The sequence below is a fragment of the Kwoniella bestiolae genome, chromosome 6 (genome assembly GCF_000512585.2).
Source record: "Kwoniella bestiolae CBS 10118 chromosome 6, complete sequence".
Lineage (NCBI taxonomy): Eukaryota > Fungi > Basidiomycota > Tremellomycetes > Tremellales > Cryptococcaceae > Kwoniella > Kwoniella bestiolae.
The window spans coordinates 1,697,345-1,714,813 of NC_089246.1; the positions used below are offsets into that span (position 1 = coordinate 1,697,345).

The 17,469-nt window shown below is 47.2% G+C and overlaps 6 protein-coding genes across 6 annotated transcripts; 4 read left to right on the forward strand and 2 right to left on the reverse strand.

Moving 5' to 3' along the window:
• Positions 1–1,685: 1,685 nt before the first annotated feature.
• I302_107827 (uncharacterized protein) lies at positions 1,686–4,721 on the forward strand (the record flags this gene model as incomplete). The annotated part of the gene is made up of 4 exons (XM_019193044.1): positions 1,686–3,256; positions 3,316–3,947; positions 4,013–4,499; positions 4,649–4,721. 4 exons carry the CDS (start codon positions 1,686–1,688, stop codon positions 4,719–4,721), a joined length of 2,763 nt encoding a protein of 920 aa, XP_019044521.1.
• An 802-nt stretch (positions 4,722–5,523) lies between these two features.
• Positions 5,524–8,899, forward strand: I302_107828 (leukotriene A-4 hydrolase/aminopeptidase; the record flags this gene model as incomplete). Its single annotated transcript, XM_065870548.1, has 19 exons — positions 5,524–5,784; positions 6,059–6,139; positions 6,238–6,525; positions 6,638–6,745; positions 6,807–6,856; positions 6,917–7,005; positions 7,063–7,154; positions 7,238–7,294; positions 7,348–7,374; positions 7,428–7,465; positions 7,525–7,538; positions 7,598–7,681; positions 7,744–7,778; positions 7,843–8,043; positions 8,097–8,162; positions 8,217–8,313; positions 8,412–8,576; positions 8,662–8,774; positions 8,843–8,899. The coding sequence occupies 19 exons, from the start codon at positions 5,524–5,526 to the stop codon at positions 8,897–8,899; spliced, it is 1,923 nt and encodes a 640-aa protein (XP_065726620.1).
• Positions 8,900–9,254: 355 nt separating this feature from the next.
• On the forward strand, positions 9,255–10,496 carry I302_107829 (uncharacterized protein; the record flags this gene model as incomplete). The annotated part of the gene is made up of 3 exons (XM_065870549.1): positions 9,255–9,299; positions 9,388–10,107; positions 10,191–10,496. 3 exons carry the CDS (start codon positions 9,255–9,257, stop codon positions 10,494–10,496), a joined length of 1,071 nt encoding a protein of 356 aa, XP_065726621.1.
• A 218-nt stretch (positions 10,497–10,714) lies between these two features.
• Positions 10,715–11,496, reverse strand: I302_107830 (uncharacterized protein; the record flags this gene model as incomplete). Its single annotated transcript, XM_019193041.1, has 3 exons — positions 10,715–10,894; positions 11,023–11,154; positions 11,251–11,496. 3 exons carry the CDS (start codon positions 11,494–11,496, stop codon positions 10,715–10,717), a joined length of 558 nt encoding a protein of 185 aa, XP_019044518.1.
• Positions 11,497–12,646: 1,150 nt separating this feature from the next.
• Positions 12,647–13,783, forward strand: I302_107831 (uncharacterized protein; the record flags this gene model as incomplete). The annotated part of the gene is made up of 6 exons (XM_019193040.2): positions 12,647–12,802; positions 12,862–12,921; positions 12,985–13,048; positions 13,144–13,441; positions 13,536–13,694; positions 13,759–13,783. The coding sequence occupies 6 exons, from the start codon at positions 12,647–12,649 to the stop codon at positions 13,781–13,783; spliced, it is 762 nt and encodes a 253-aa protein (XP_019044517.2).
• Positions 13,784–13,971: 188 nt separating this feature from the next.
• On the reverse strand, positions 13,972–16,937 carry I302_107832 (uncharacterized protein; the record flags this gene model as incomplete). The annotated part of the gene is made up of 6 exons (XM_065870550.1): positions 13,972–14,117; positions 14,212–15,070; positions 15,129–16,510; positions 16,593–16,648; positions 16,710–16,742; positions 16,816–16,937. The coding sequence occupies 6 exons, from the start codon at positions 16,935–16,937 to the stop codon at positions 13,972–13,974; spliced, it is 2,598 nt and encodes an 865-aa protein (XP_065726622.1).
• Between the last annotated feature and the right edge of the window lie 532 nt (positions 16,938–17,469).

Genomic DNA, 17,469 nt, shown 5'->3' on the forward strand with positions numbered 1-17,469 from the left:
ATCTGAGATTATTGACGTTACCTTACCTCGTGAAAGGAGTACGAGTAGTTTGTTTTTTCGCAGTTTAGTTGTGGGAGTGAAGATATCATCGTACAAGTGATTGTTTCATTGATCATACACCACTATCATTATCATCACTATACTCTGCTCACACGAATCTCAAGAGCCGTCAGTACAAGACAAGTCAGAACAGGACAGGACAGGGCATACACAGGATAGACGGAACGTATTAGTCATTGAAAGGTTGTTTGATGGTTCGTTTGGTCAGAGGTGAGTACCTATCTCGATATATATCTGATTCATGTGTATCTTTGGTGTGTATCCGTTTGAGTATCCTCGTCAACCACTTGAGGGAAGTAACGCATGGATCGTTGTCATTTGTTGTTGATTTCACCCTACTCCTCTGCTCTCCCCCCTTTGTTTTGCTTTACTCGTATCCTTCCTCCTTACGCTTTGATGGTCTGTGCGGTGAGTGGGTGTGACCTGATCACCATCAAATGAGTTGGGTGATACAGTACATGCTCGTAGCTCGTAACCAAGTAAGAGCGTATAGAGAGGCGTTTCATATATACTCGCAGTTTCACTTCAACATTTGACATATGTAGTCGGAAAGTCAAGGATAGGATCGTTTGTGCCAAGAGCATTCCTCTATATCTGTTAACTCTTTACCAGAACCTTATCATCCACATTGTGTCGTTGTTCCATCAACTTCTTATACTTTGCATATACACATCCTCATCCTCATCCTCATCTCCCCATTCTTACATCGTGTAGCATACACATATGCACACATATACCCACATAGGCGCTTACACAATCATCCATCATATCGAACCCTGCACCTGCACCACTCTTTCGCACATACCTTTTTTCTTTGTTTTGCTTCTGCTTCCACTTCTTGATTGATTCAACTTGATCTCATCAACAACATACTGACTTTGTTTAGACATTCTTTCTCTCTTCATTCCTCTTTTGCCACCTACATAAATAGAACAGACAACACCATCATATCATAACCCGAGACGAGACAAGACAAGACGAACAACGACATTTTTAGTTTCCGAAACATCAACAAACACCGCTTGCGGGTTATCATTTCGGTTCTCTCAGCACCCACTCCCGACTGCACTCGAATAGTCATAGAAGATATCAAGCATACCTCATTGTGAGTTGTTCTATTCTACCCCCCAAAGCTATTCTTATACCTGCACAAGGAGTACCACTGCAAACGAGAAGAGGACGAGCACATAGAGAGAGGGGGAGAAAGTCAAAGCTATGGCAGTAGTAGTAGTAGCGCGTGGTGGTCTGTGTGTTTGTCGTATAGAATCACTCCGTTGTTCATTGCTATTTTCCATCAAAGACACCCCCTTTGAACGTTAGGACTCTCTTTCTCATCCCATATCCCCCTTTTTCTTTCTCCTCACTCTAATCCCCAATCAACCACACTAGCCCCTCCATGACTACGACCAGCACAACTCATCTGACTTCCCATCTCATCATCCTCTTAGATCACATAGACAAGCATAGAATAGATCAATCTGCTTTGGGGATCAGATCTTGTGTATCCCAGGTTGGATGAGAATATAAGTTTTGATTGACGGTGTCAACGTGAGTCATCATCATCACTACTCATCCACGTAGCCTTTTGCCTCTGCCACCTGCTGAGTACGATACAACACAGCACCATGGCAGCTGTCATGCAGCCCTCAACACACCGTCCTCCCTCCATGGACCGAACCCCTTCATTCGATCAACCAAGATCACGCTCCACACCCCCGTTTCAATCGCCTTACGACGCTCCTGCACCACACGTAAGGACCAACTCGACCTCTTCCAACGCTTCTCCATATAACCAACCTTTTGCAAACTCATACTTCCCTCCAACGCATCAACATCAAATGTACGGCGTACAACCCCAACAATCTTGGACTGCCAACCCTGTACCTGCAACAGCATTCTACAATCCCCCTTTCCAGGGTTTCCCAAACGGAGGCGGTCAACATCCCCATCAACCTGTCTACAATCAATTCCGACAATCTCAAGCTGACTTTGCAGCTTGGGCGAACGCTTACCAACATATGGTTATGGCCTCTGTGCAGAATGGTGGCCATCCAGGGGGTATGACTCCTCCAGCCGCTCCTGGTTCTGACCATAGTAGTTATGAAAGGAGGAGAACGAGCTCGGGCCCCGGTGGTCAAACTTTCAACGGTGGAAACAACAACAACAACAACGGATACTCTGATCAACAATCTTCCTACCAACGTCCACCACCTCAGCAACAAGACTATCAAAACAATGCTATATCACCCCAAGCCGCTCCTGTCAAGCAACCCCAACCTCCTCAACCTTATCACCCATACAAGCGGGGTCCTTCCACCAAACCCTCCACTGAGCGTTTACCGAGATCTTCGTCCATGCCGACTGGCCTACAGGAACAAGCGGCATCGGTATCTCGCTCGTCATCTGGTACAGTAGCTCAAGACCAATCTCGGACTCAATCTGTCCATGCCCCTCCTCCCCGACCTGCCGAGAAGCAGCGTGAACCTCCCGTACCAGTAGAAGAAGCGATAGTTCCTCCTCCCAGAATAGGCGATCACTCCAGAACGAATTCTTCAGGTAGTGAGCGATCTGCTTCTCGGGAGGTTCCTTCTGCCGCTCGAACAGCTTCTCCCGCTCCCAGACCCAGTACCTCCATCGCTCCAACCTCTCGAGCGTCCACACCTCTTCATCCTGGCCCTATCACCAATGCCACCAATACCCCTTCCGCATCTCGACCGTCTCCATTGTCTCAACCTTCTTCCACTCCTGAACCGACCGATAAAATGGTAAAGACTGGCGGGCTGAAAGGTAGACTACGAAAGGCTTTGGACAAAGACGCGAAGACAGAGCAACGATCGGTCTCAGCTCCGTCCGCTTCAGTACCGATCGGCAAACAGTCACTTCCACCTAAACACTTCGCTTCTCCTTCCGAATCATCCACCCGCTCTGCTACTCCTCCCGCTACACCGCCTCAGGAGTTCAGAGCTCCATCTGCGCCATTCACCATGAACCCTGCTGCCATGGGTAGTGAGATCAGTTTAGCAGAGACTGAACGTACGGCTACTGTCTCGGGTGAACAGAAGGAGAAGGGCAAACGAAGTTTGTTTAGAATGAAGAACATGTCTACGGATAATATCTCTTTGTCTTCTACGGTATCATCAGCCAGTATGATGATTAGGAAGATGGGCAGTATAGGTAAACTCGCGAGGAGGAACAGGTAAGTTGAATGAGACGCATATGGCAGCGCCTTCAGCTTACTCAATTGATTATTCTCAGTCTGATGGGAATCTCTCGTATCTTCAAGGACAAACCTAAAGAGGGCGAAGATGCTGCTTTACCTGAAAAGGACGGCAAAAAGAAGAAAGACAAGAAGAACAAAAAAGGTAAAGGTGAAGCTGCACCGGCAACAATCTCCCACGCAGTAGCTGAATCAGATCGTCTGAATGAAGAGGAAGACCGAGCTTTGGCTGGCTTATCACCCGCTGCTAAACTTGCAAGACAACATACTCTACGATCAAGAGCTGAAGCAGTCAAGAAAGATACCCCCGCCAACACCGCCACCGGCGAACCGACCTGGGATCAGAACACGGCTACTCGACAGGGACAGAATGGTTCTCTACCCTCTTTAGGAAGTATGGGAGAGTCGATGTCTAGTCCCACCGGCTCGACCGGTCCTGAGGTTGTCCGAGTCAATCACGCTCAAGCGCCTACTGTCGTCCATGCTGTTGCCGTGACCGATCAAGAGTACGATTCTGCAGACGATTCGTCGGATGGTGAAACTGTTGAGGATGTGACTATGACCCTGGCGAAGACTCGACTTTCGGCAGAAGCAGATGCCGAGTTCCAGGCTACTTGGGGTAACGCATGGATCGACAGGAATGCTATCCCCAAGAAAGGTATCTTGAAAGGTGAGTGTGGCGGAGTGAATACTGAAAGATCTGTTGGCTGACAGATATGTCTGCTATGTATTCAGCTATTTCATCATACTCCAACCTTGACGAAGCTGCTTCCTCAAGTGAGAGTAGACAACGATCCAATTCCACTCATACTTCCTCATCGAACAACGTTCCCGGCCCATTAGCTCAACTACCCTCCTCCAATCCAGCATTATTAGATGGATTGGTCCACCCTTCACCGCAGGTCGATCCAGCATACGATCCGTTCTCACCTGCCTTTTCACCATTCGATTCGCCCACTACCACTACCAATGGAGGTAACGAATCGTTCTATGCCAACCCGAACCAAAATTCCTCTGCACCTGCTTTATCACTAATCGGAACGATGAACAATAAGCCGCCTCAGAACCGATCGATGACTGCTCCTGTGGCTAGACGAAGGATCAACTGGGCGCCTGAATGCGCTGTCTATCAGACTTATGATAGTGGGACGTACGATAGGAGAAGCGAACCTGCTACTTGTAACAGGTTGACTCCGGAGTTGGCTATGGCTATTAAGCAAGAGTGGGTAACATCTGAACACGAATCTCACCACTTATCTACTCATGCATCTTGCTTGTCACTTCCCTCTCGCTCTTGCCTAGTCTAGCATCTGCTCTGTAACCCAGGTATCAGTAGAAAGGGCATGCTGACATTAGTTGTTATGATGATAGACTCAACGCTTTCAAACTTGAAATGCCAGTTCATCCTTCCTCCAAAATGTATACGCATTACTTTGCGTGGTGAGTGATACCCTCTTCGACGTTGGAATGTCACCTGCCAGGAATAAGCTGATCATATGAAAACAGATTTTATCCGGTCGAACACGTTATTACGACCTTTCTGTATAAAACGTGAAACGCGAAACAGCAAAAGTACGATACGCCAGATAATACCAATCATACCTCATCCTTACCACTTCTTGAAGAAGTATCAAGGAAGCATATTTATGTATATATATATACATATACCAAGCATCCCTACCTTTACGAACACTTTCCCTATCAATTCAGTTTCCCATCGTTTCTTTCGTTCAGTCATGTTACTTTATCTTCATTAATATGTATACCTGTATGATTTCTGTCTTCTCCTTTGCTTCCAAGTGACATTTGTTTAAAGCGATTCAGGTTTGTGAGATAGGTAGATAGGAGGAAGGGAGTGATTTGTATATAAATTAGACTATGCGTTATTGATATATCGTATGCGATTAGTAGACATGCCTTGGAAGCAGCGTTGGGGCTGTGAGCATGACAGCAGTAGTATCTATGCTATAAATACATGTGATATCTCAAATGAGCATATGGTGTATCTCAGGATTTCTGTATGGTGGCGCCTGTTACCGCATGGTTTAAACTCATATTTGGTGTCGGAAGTGTCCGGTTAAAGCGGCGAGTGGATGTAAGCGTGTGGTCGATGTATTCAAAGCAAAGGAAATCAAGATCATGTATTTGATCACTCATCTACCTTCCTGACTTAGCTCGTCTACCTCCCTAACTATAGCAACCCACAAGAATCAAGAAGAGACGCAACACACAACGCACAAAACGAAATGTCATTCTCCCCTCACTTCACCTCCTCCTCCACGGGAGTCACCACCTCCCCATTCGACAAAGACCTAGCGACGCTCTCCAACTACCTTGAAATAGTTACCAAGCACATCAAGATTGACTGGGAGATCGACTGGGACCAAAAGACGTTCGGTGGATATGCCGAATTGACGATGGAGAGTAGGGTCGAGGGGTTGGGGGAAGTTAGGTTGGATAGTAGTTTCTTAGATATCAAGGACGTTCAAATTGGGGGAAAGGGGGTGGTGAGTCTTCTTTGGTTGGCTGGATTATTTGGTGTCCTGTGTATGTTTTGAAGGGGGGGTGGTAGCGTTGGATCTGATGTGGATGTGGGATGGCGTTTGCTGTTTACTTCTTAGTGGAGTCCCTCGTTTGCTGAGAGAAATCCATTGGATGGACTATTGCAAGAGGCAGTACGGTACATGACATGACATACGAGACTGCCTTCTCACAAGATGAACCTTCAAATAACCATCTCATCAGATGACGAGAGCTGACTCGCCTTCTGGACAACCATAGGAACACTCCCTCGACAACAGGGTCGACGTCATGGGCGAAGCATTACGCATCAAGTTGCCCAGATCACTCAACAAAGGCGAGGTGAGTCCTTCTCTCATATCCATTAATCAATCTAGCCTGTATCTCGATCAACAATACGGGGCGACGTTAATTAAACTAACCGACCGACATTGATCCAGTCAACCACCATCAAAATCACATACAACACCACCCCGCAATGCACAGCCGTAGGATGGCTCGAACCTGCCCAGACCAAATCGGGCAAACACCCCTACCTCTATTCTCAGGCTCAGGCAATCCACGCGAGGTCCATGTTACCTTGTCAAGATACGCCGGCTGTCAAGGCGACATACGAGGCGAAAGTTAGATCTGGGAGGGGGCTGGAGGTGCTGCTCAGTGGACAGAGGAGGGGGGTTAGGGATGTGCAGGGACGGGGAGAGGGGTGGAGGGAATTTGCTTATGAGCAGGTGGGTTTGTATTTCATTGTGATCATGACCCAGGGATGGATAACCGGGAAGATACGATATCCACTCTTCTTCTGACGGCTCAAAGCTGATTATTGTGACTGCCTCCTCGCAGCCCGTCGGTATCCCCTCGTACCTCATTGCCATTGCTGCTGGTGAACTCAACCATAAATCCTTTGAAAACCTTGCAGGTAGAAATTGGTCGACTGGATGTTGGACCGAAGTAGGCTCAGTTTTGTGTGTTGAAAGCATCTAACGAATGAGCTGATCGATGAAAATTATAGCCCTTGAACATGGATAAGGCGTTCTGGGAGTTCCACAAAGATACTGCCAAGTGAGTGATACCTGCTTTCATGTGTAGTGGAACTGAAGCTAATCCGCCTCTTCGTCGTAGCTTCGTCAAAACCGCTGAAGATCTCACTTCACCATACAAATTCGGAGTGTACGATATCTTGTTCTTACCCGAATCATTCCCTTACGGAGGTGAGTTGGCAATTTGGTATGTACTGGATTTGGGTTTGAGCTGATCAAACACGCTAGGTATGGAAAACTCCTGTTTGACTTTCGCTACCCCCACGATCATCGCCGGTGACAGAAGTCAGGTTGATGTGGTAGCTCATGAGATCAGTCATGTGAGCAGCTTCCTCTGATAAAGGGACTACGCAAGATGGATTGCGAACGCATTACGTTGAGCTGATATGTGATCACTCGGCAGTCTTGGTTCGGAAATGGTATTGGATGTGCTTCGTGGTGCCACTTCTGGCTGAACGAGGTGAGTCATTCTGCGTAGACTTGGCTAGATTTTGGCTCATCATCCGACAATAGGGCTGGACCACTTACCTTGAACGATTGGTAAGCTCGACTCTCTTCAATATGGCTGGCAGTGTAGCTGACTTGCAACGTAGATTATGAGGGAGACGCACGGCGAACTCGATAGACAATTGTATGTCGTTTGTTGCCTCATTACAGATATCGCATTAGCTGATAACATCGTTCAACCAGGTCATACATCGTCGGTCAGTACCACTCTCGCAAGCTGTCTTTCATCTTCCAAGCTGAGTAATGTGGTCAACAGGTCGACGAGGTCTTGTGGGTGATCTTGAGAGACTCAATCCGAGGTTCCAGAAATTGGTGATTGAGTATAAAGAGCACGAAGATCGTGAGTATTCTTATCCGCCCTATCGAGATAACACGACATTAGGCTGATATGGAGTATCGCAGCCGACGAAGGGTATAGTCAAGTACCTTACGAGAAGGTAAGACCAGATCCGTCAATGCAGAAACAGCTTGCAACAACCTAATCATGACTTCGTTACGTAGGGAGCAAATTTCCTTCTCTACCTCGAACGTACTTTGGGTGGATTGGAGAACTTCATACCATACATGAAAGATTACGTCAAGACCTTTGAAGGGACATCTATCACCACCGAACAATGGCGAGAACACTTGTTCCATTACTTCAAACAACATCAGGATGGAGAGGAGTTAACTAGGAGATTAGGTAAAGTTGATTGGGATGAGGTGCGTCCATTTTGAGAAACGTTGAGAGTTATCGCTCATGTATACTTGGATAGTGGCTCCATGGTACTGGTCTTGATCTTTGCGTTGATATTCAATACGACGATACTCTCTCCAAAGCTGTGGGTCTCATTCGACTTCAAGACAAGGCTGAGCTGATTATTTTGTGTATTCAGTGCTATGATCTCGCTGCTAGATGGGACAAAGCTCGAGATGGGGATGTATCAGCCTTCACCAAGGACGATATCAAAGACTTCTCATCAACTCAGACTGGTCAGTTGCTCCCCCCTCGAGGTAATCCTTTGCCTTACTATCTCCGAGAAGGTCGTACGCAATTTAGGGGTCATGCTGATTCGATCTCCAAATCATAGTCGTCTTCCTCGATAAATTAGAAACATACGATACCCTCCCACCCAAAGTGGTCGCTGCTCTCGATAAGTTGTATGGAGTAGGATCGACAGGTAATGCCGAGATCGGATTGAGGTTCTTCGAAGTTGCTTTAAAGAGCGGTCCAGAATATGCCGAAGCGGCTGCCGGTAAGTTCGACAACTTTCATTAATCATCTCAGTTCATCTAGCAACTTCGTATCGCATCTGATGCCATGGATGTCTGTTCGCACAGCCTGGGTAATCAATAAAGGAAGGATGAAGTTCTGCAGACCTGTATTCAGATTACTGAACGAGCAGAAACCTGAATTGGCAAAATCTACTTTCTTGAAACACGCTAATTTCTACGTGAGTAAGATGTCTACATGTATATGGGAGTTCACGAATCAAGTTTGATAACGTTCCTTGTCCTGTAGCACCCCATCGCTAGGAAGATGATTGCGAAGGATTTAGGAGTCAAAGTTGATGCCTAGATCTAGAACCTAACAGGCAATTGATCTGGACGGTTTTAATTTGATTCATTGATCCCTTTGCTGAAGTGGTCTTGTATTTGATGCATCCTTTCGCATGTCAGTTCCTGGATGTCACAAGTAGATGACTTCACCTGCATTCAGTATGAGAGATCGGTCGAACGAGCAATGAGGGCGAGGGCATATATATATATGCCTGCTGTCTCGAGTTCTGCATAGCACGTGGTTTGCGCATGGTCATAACGTCAGCGCACGTATGTATCCTCCCCTACCTGTTAGTTCACCTCGAGATAAAAAGTTGAATTTGCACTTCAGCTCGGGTTCCAAACGCATGCTGAACCATCATCAACAGACCCCAATGCCAGCTCCAGTGATGTCCCAACTCGAAAACACATCTGCCATTGTATGTTTATTCCGGGTTCCATCTTGTCTGTAATGTGTATCTGCATCTTCATCAGCTAATAGTATGGTGGGGTACTGATGTCCATTAGCTCGGCGAATACATGTTGAAAGGATGGACTCTGACAGACCTGCACTGTTCGGACTGTCGAGTGACCCCTCTGATGAGAGAACCAAGTGGGTCTGCCGAGAGGGAAGCGAGGGAGAGGATCCAGTTCTGTGCGTTGTGTGACGGACGACCTGAGGGGAGGATGTCCACCTCTCAACCTCAACCTCAACCTGGCTCAAACACAAACCTTCGGCCTGACGAGGTGGAAGAAAGGAAAGGACCGAATCAATCACAATCTGACGAAGCTGCCCTTTCCATATCCGATCTGCTTCTCAGGGGATATTCGCTCCTGGGTAATAATTGTCCCAATACGCAATGTAAGGGGATCCCCCTGGTGGGATACCCGAGGAAAGTGGACGGATCGAAAGATTCTAGAAAGATGTGTGTGAGTTGCGGGTCTAGGTGGATAGATGAGAATGAAGTACACAGTCAGGGTATGAAGGTCGTACCGCCTCAACAGGAGGAACAGATCGAAAGTCCTAGGACGAAAGCTAGAAACCAATTATACGGGTTGGATGGTGGGAAAGGGAAACAAAAGCGGGAAGAAAAAGATGTTGAGGAGTTTGAGAGGCGAGCGAAAGAGAGTGCTAGGAGATTGGCGAGCGAGAGTGAAAGCCAGAATGGAGCTGGAGCAAACGTCGAGGATGTAGATATGGAAGATGAGGTGATCGATAATGACATGCACCTAGCGACTATGCGATCTGTGAGTTGACATATGTTCTACTGAACCCTGGACTCAATAATAGAACCGACATTTTGTTATATGGAAGCTGATATGAATGAAAGGTACAATCCACCGGTCCTATACGTCCCTCACCTATGCCTCGACCACATAACCAACCTACCCCTCCGTCCCCTTCTTCCCCACTGGGCAAAGCCCTATCGTCCACTTCCAACTCCCTCTCATCCACTCTTCAGAACCTCTCTCAATCGCTCGAACGATATACCTCGCAGGGACCCTCGCAAAGGAGGATAGGTGGAGAGGAGGAAAGTGGGAAATGGTTTGTGGATCTCAAATTGCATACTGAGGCTATAAAGGATGTGTTGGGTGTTTTGGGACAGGTTGAGAGAGCTAAGAGGGTGGGTTATTAGGTTGTTTCTTTGGGAGCGCGGTTGTTGGAGAGGCTGCGAGCATATTGTTGTAGAATTTAAGTGGGGTCGTTGATGAGATAACGAGACACGTTATGCAAGTGGGTATGATGATTAGTAATGTGTACATTGAGTTCACATCATTATACCTAATAGCTACATGATATCGTGTATGGTATGATACACTACTTACAACCACGCTGCCCTCCCTGCTATACCCCCTAGATATGAGTCGGTCCATGTCCGGTGGTTCCGTGAGCATGCATCGGATCAGCACCCAACCCCACGGCCCTCTGTCTCCTCATACCCGCTTCATGTTCCAGCCGTTCAGCCTCACTGAGCTCGGAAGCCTGCATCTTCAGGTGATCGGCCTGTGCGAGATGCGCCGCTGATTTCTCTTTCTGCGGAGGGCAAACCCAAAGTGTCAACATCTTGCGCTTCTTCCTCTCCGTATCGGTATAGACATGAAGGCTTGGAGATATATTGCTGTGCCAGATGGTACTGCAGATCCATACACTTGGATACTCACCATCGACGTGGAATGCAAGAAATTACCCAACTTCTCTTCCCTGTGACCTTTCTTCTCCAGCTTTATGGCTTCTTTAGCATCTGGCGTGGACCCGCTGTGGACCCCATGTAAAGGTGCTGGACCGGTGTTTACCTGCGTTTTAGCGTTAGTCAGTACTGAGTACCTCAATATGGACAAATGTGCGTGGACGGTGTAGAAGACAGTAGTGGATGAAGTATCACTACTCACATGACCAGCTCCAGCAACAGGAGCAGGATGAGCCCCATGACCACCGGTATACGCAGGACCAGTACCAGATACACCTTGTCCTGTGTGATGTCCTAATGGTCCTTCGTTGCGGTTGATCCCTCCATATCCACTATTGGGTGCGTTGCCCAATGTCGCATTGCCCGTAGTGTAGGGGTTGTTGGAATTGTGGCCCACTCCGGTGGTTGTAGTGTCGTATTCATTTGATTTCTTACTTAGTAAACCCATTGTGTTCGGTTGTTGTGGATCACGTTTGCGAAGTTGTGTTGTAGATGTGTTCGGTGGCAATTTACCTTCAACAGATCTCACAGCTCAACATGATATCTCTTATATATCCCTCAGACTGGCAGGTGGAGCCAAACAAAGGATACTGTATCATCCTGTTCGCTGCGACGTCATACGTTACTTGACAGGTGACATCTCCAACAACAGCGCACAGATAGACAAGGTACGCGAATGTACTGTACGTGTTCGAAATTCAGATATGACCTGCACAGCGGAACACCACTGAGCTGCTAAGACTATACTTGGATATAAGCATGATGTCATCCTCTAAGAAGGGAAAAAAAAGGAACATGCTGCGCAGAGGGGAGACAGCGAGGTCAAAGATGGACGTTTCGTGCAATCCTCTTTCCAAAGTCACGCAGACAATTTTGTTTTGTTTGGGTACTGTAGGAACATTACTCACGCTATGACGTAATTTGCTGATCATCCCTTCTTGGCGGAATGGGAGGTGTTACTATACCATTATTCTGTGTCAAGTTTGAAGTCGTAACTCGGTGACTCGTACAGTTACACAAAGCAAGATGCATTGTACATGAGCAAGTGTTCGAGATAGCTGAATTCGCCCATCGCGGACGGTATAAGAATGGGGAATGGAAGGCACAGTATCTTTGCACCTGGCTTCAACACACGGTACGAGCCAGATCATACGGCACCTTTGCTTGTTAATCCCAAACCTCTGAGGGGTGTGCCGGGCGAGCAGGCTCGTTCTTTCCATGTCATACTCTCGAAGACCCGTCGTGTACGTCCGCATGCCTGTGATCGTACCTCGACAAAGACATGAAACATTAACACAACATCTTATCAGTTTAATCATAATTTCCATCTTTCAAAGGAAACCTTCATGATGATCGGTGATAGCCGATGCCGAATTCATGATTGCGACATTTTGACATACCGTAAAAACCCATCCCCCCATCTATGACCAATGAGGATCGATGATCATGTCAGCAAACATAATAATCACAATCGTGCTTCTGGCTCTATCACTCCATTTTGTCTCTTCTTGAGTATATCGCATAGGTCAAGAGGCAGCAGCCCAATTACGAGTGACAGGGATCGTCATCGCAAAAGACAGATCAAGAAGTGATCATCGATGTCGACAATAGCAAGGGAAGAAACGTCCCCCCTCTTACCGTCCACTGCAGAACCGTCCCCTTCACGCAGATCGCCAGAGGAAGAAGTTGGATCGGCTGGAAATCTGGATATGGTACCCACAAGAAGGGACAAGCTTGCATTGACTTCTATAATTGTACGTCTCTGTCCGTCAACTCAACGCGATCGAAAAAGCTAATCGGATGGTACGTTAAGATCGGCTTGATCTTGGTGGTCGGGACAAGTTGGTATCTTGTATTCTCGGGCGATCTGAAGGTACGTAGTCTATGTACCTAAAGCATCCATGTACTCCGCTAATCTGGATGTCTTTGGTCCTAGGCCATGGGCTGGTTCGCCGTCCATCCGCCGATGCAGACATTAGCTATAACCGCTTTCTTACTTGGTAAGTCGACTGTCTCCGCTCCACCCATGCTATTCTGAGCACAGAGGACTGTCGTAAAACTTTACTGAGCTGACTTCACATACACACACACAAAGGTATTACTCCTCTTCAACCCCCATCACCCAATTCCACGACCAAGCAAACTCGATTCAAAACCCATCAATCGGTGATGCTCGGGTTCGCTCTTCCTTTACTGGCGATCGGAAGTTCAGCAATGATCTACAACAAGTACATTCACGGTGCCAAGCATTTCACGACGTGGCATGCCAAGTTGGGATTGATTTCCGTTCTATGGGTCATTGCTCAAGCAAGTATCGGCGCGGCGAGTGTGTGGGGAGGTGGGAAAGCTTTGGGGGGGGAGGAGAAGGCAAAGAGGGTTTATAAATATCATCGGTCAGTTTAACACTTCTATTGTACATCTCAGGGAATATGACATGGCCTCAGCGAGAAAGGAATTTCAGCTTATGCCAACGTGGATATGACACAGATTGTCGGGCTATCTACTTGTCACGTTGATGCTTGTTACTATCCACTTGGCGGGCATTCATTCAGATTGGGCGAACGGCAGGGGACATACGAATTTGAGAATATTAGCTTATTATGTCGGGTTACCATTGATCTGGCTGGGCTTTGAGTTGAGGTCAAGGTGAGTCTTTCTCATTGATATGCGGTGGCTGAGAGTTTAACTCCTGACTGCGTACACTGGTCAGACCCAGCAAGATGAAGTTCTTGTAACGGCTAGATGAAGATCAAAACACTTGCGGAATCAGCGAGACTAGATGACGAGACTCGAGCTATACAAAATCAGATACTGGCTTGATCACACTATGCAATCCACAAGTGGCCATATGATACAGAGCGTCATCGTTTCATTCTATGTATCTACAATATTTCTAGGAACAAGCTACGCCTTACCAAACCCATCATAGACCGGTCCATTCAATCTCCTCATCAATCACAAATCTTGCATCACCCACCATCGTTTCAGCGTCTTTTCCAATCTTGACTGACCATTCACCCAATTCTGCTCGGAAGGTATTCCATCCTTCGTCCCAATGCGAGATCGCATCTGTGTGATTCGACTAATATCAGCACAGTACCTCGTGTCATATGTTACCGATTCAATTGATTCTTCTACACCACTATGGGAGTTTGAGACTCACATTTATCGAGAGTTACCTTGACTGTGACTTTCTCTCCAGGCTTGAGATCCTGCACTTTCTTGAAAGCTTGTAAAGTCTGTTCAGGGTGTTTCAAGCTGGTTGGTGTTTCTTCGGGTGGACAAGTGTAAAAATGTACGGAATGACTTCCTACTATCTCACCAGTGTTCTTCAAATCGACCGACACATCCAATTTCCATTCATCCGCTTTCGTACCGCCAGGGGATTGAGCAGTGATTTTTAGATTGGAGTACTCGAAAGTCGTGTACGATAAACCATGACCAAATGGGAATAACGGTTTGATCTTCCTCTCGTTGTACCATCTATATCCTACCCAGATACCTTCTTCATAATACGTTTTGGTTCGCGCGGACTTATAATTCAAACTTGCAGGGATATCCTCTTCTTTCACCGGTAAAGTTAGAGGTAACCTTCCTGAGGGATTGATATTTCCATACACGACGTCCGCTATCGAGTTCCCACATTCATTACCGCCGTACCACGCATAGACGATGCCTGAGACTTGATTAATCCACGGCATGGACACTGCCGATCCAGCCTGGATAACCACGACGGTCTTCGGATTGACCTCTGCAACTCTGGCGATGAGCTCGTTGGTTCTGAGAGGGAGAGAAAGATCGGGTCGATCATAGCCTTCGCTTTCCCAGTCGGCGTTCAAACCGGCGATGATCAGAGGAACATCCACGGTTTTGGCCAGTTCGACGGCCTCGACTATTGATTGTTCGGGGTCGATCTTTGGGAAGGCGCCTAATCTCATCCCTACAATGTTCAGGGGGGTTGACACAACATTGATCAGTGTCGAGGGTACTCGGGAATCGTGAAGGTATCTGATTTTGTATGACTAGACACGTTCCATGTGTCAGTCAATATTCACCGGATAATTGGCAACTGTACCTCACCTTTCCAGCTTCCGCTCTGAAAGTTCCTTTCGCAGGATCACTGCCTGATCCAAAATACGCAGTACCCTTTGACGTGTATTTCGAATTATCAATGATCATCTCCTCATCTATCCATAACCAAGCTTGACCAGTTATGGTCGATTCGAATTCCCACTCTGCACTCTCCCTGGGTGTGAATAGAGCTGATAGTTCGGTGCAATATTGATCCCCTAAATCAGGATGGTAGAAATCACCCATCAACATGTCCGAGGTATCCCACTGTTCGACCACCACAGGATCCTCTTTCATCTCACCCGTCTCCTTGTCAATAGCGTAATGTCGAAGGTCGAATCCAGCCTTTTTGTCCAAGGTAGTGAACTCTTCCCCCAAAATCGGCAGAAACTTCGATGTGGTCGCCCCAAGGGAGTAAAATAGTTCTACATCATCAGGTTTGTTGTTTACCAATCCTTCCCACGGAGAAACAGACCAAGAAGCACGGAGCATCGCGGATCCTCCACCAGTCAACACCTTCGTTTTAGCATTGGGACCGATCACACCGACTTTGCTTTTAGGTTTATTCAACGGTAGAACACCTTGTTCATTCTTCAACAATACGATACCTTCACCTCCAATCCTTCGCAAGATCTTGGCATCCGCTTCTTGATGTTCTAATCTAGTTTTCTCCTTGCTTGATTTTGCATAGACCAACCCTTCGTTCAGTTTGGCTAGTTTCTGAACCCAGTTCAGTATCTCTGACACTCTCTTATCCAAGGTTCTAGGATCGATCTTGTGTGAATAGAGCATATGAGAGATCAAGTCTTTCTGTCTCCATTTAGCCGGACCGGGCATCTCCAGATCTAATCCTGCGTTGACGGACTCTGATACCGAGTAAGTTCCGTACCAATCCGACATGACTAATCCATCGAACTTCCATTCGCCCCTCAAGATGTTCTGCAGCAACCATGGGTTCTCTGAGCAATGGGTGCCATTGAGCTTGTTGTAAGCCGTCATGAATGCCCAAGGTTGCGAGTGCTTTTGGGCGATCTGGAATGGTCTAAGATAGATATCTCGTAATGGTCTAGCAGCGATTATACTGTCCTGTCCCATCCTTTCATGCTCTTGGTCATTGGCGACGAAATGCTTGATGGTAGCTGATACGCCCTTGTCCTGCAAGCCTCTGATGTATCCCGCTGCGATCAGTCCGGACAGCGTCGGATCTTCGGCAAACGATTCGAATGCTCTACCGCCCAAAGGGGATCTTTGGATGTTGATTGTGGGAGCCAGGAGACAAGACGCATTCCGTGCTCTGGTTTCGTCGGCAAGTAAGGATCCACTCAGTTCGGCAAGGTCGGAAGAGAAGGTCGCCCCTAGACAAGTGGCATTAGGAAGGGCAGTCGCGGGACCTGACCAAAGATAAACGAGTTAGACATGTCAGTGAGCCTTTCCCAGTGAATCATACTGGCATTCTCTTGTAGCGAGACTCACACATGTGGTAGAAGCTTTCCCCTCGGGCACCATTTGGTCCGTCCGTGACTTTGATACTACATAGACGTCCTTTGTCAGCTTGAGATCTAGGTGTTGGATGCTGTGCTTCAGATACACCTTGGAATGTTCAACCTCGGTACGGGTACAGTACTACAATAGAAATGCCAAAACGTGTGAGCAGACATACATGATAGATGGGATCAAAGAATGCGTCACCACTCACTTCCACCAATCTTTCCCGGCCAACAGAGAGATCTTCTCCTCCTCCGTCATCTGCTTGATCACCTCCGGGATGGAAGCAGTCAAAAATGATTTGTCCATCTGATCGTTCGTTTTGAAAGACATCTTGCTGTATGTGGAGGTTGAGGAATTGAATGAGGAGCAAACGAGGGAAGTCAAGCTCTGAATAAGCTAGGTATGATTATATATCTATATATCTATATAGCTGAACTTCCCCGCTGTTGGCATCGTGTTTTATACACATATTGTCTCGAGGTTAAGGGCGTGAATGAGGTGGATATGCATGCGATGATGTCGGACATGACAGTGAGCATCATACAACCGTCATACAGCGTTTCCCCACACACGCCCCCTTACGGTTGGCAGGTTTTTCCGTTTTTCCGTGCGCTTCCCGATTTAACCGGTCATTCCGGACCATCATTGAATGCGGTCATGTGGGGAAGTCTGCGTCTCTCTCGACTTGTGATCAATCACCCTCCCACATTCGCCTGTGAATCATCAATCCTGGACGAAACACATTGTACAGCTCAAGATCTATTCGTCGAGCACCCCACTCATGCGCTACCTGATAGTTGAGGTAAGACCATGTCAAATCGTGCACACTCCTTGACATCCCCCACGGGGTCCACAACAAGAT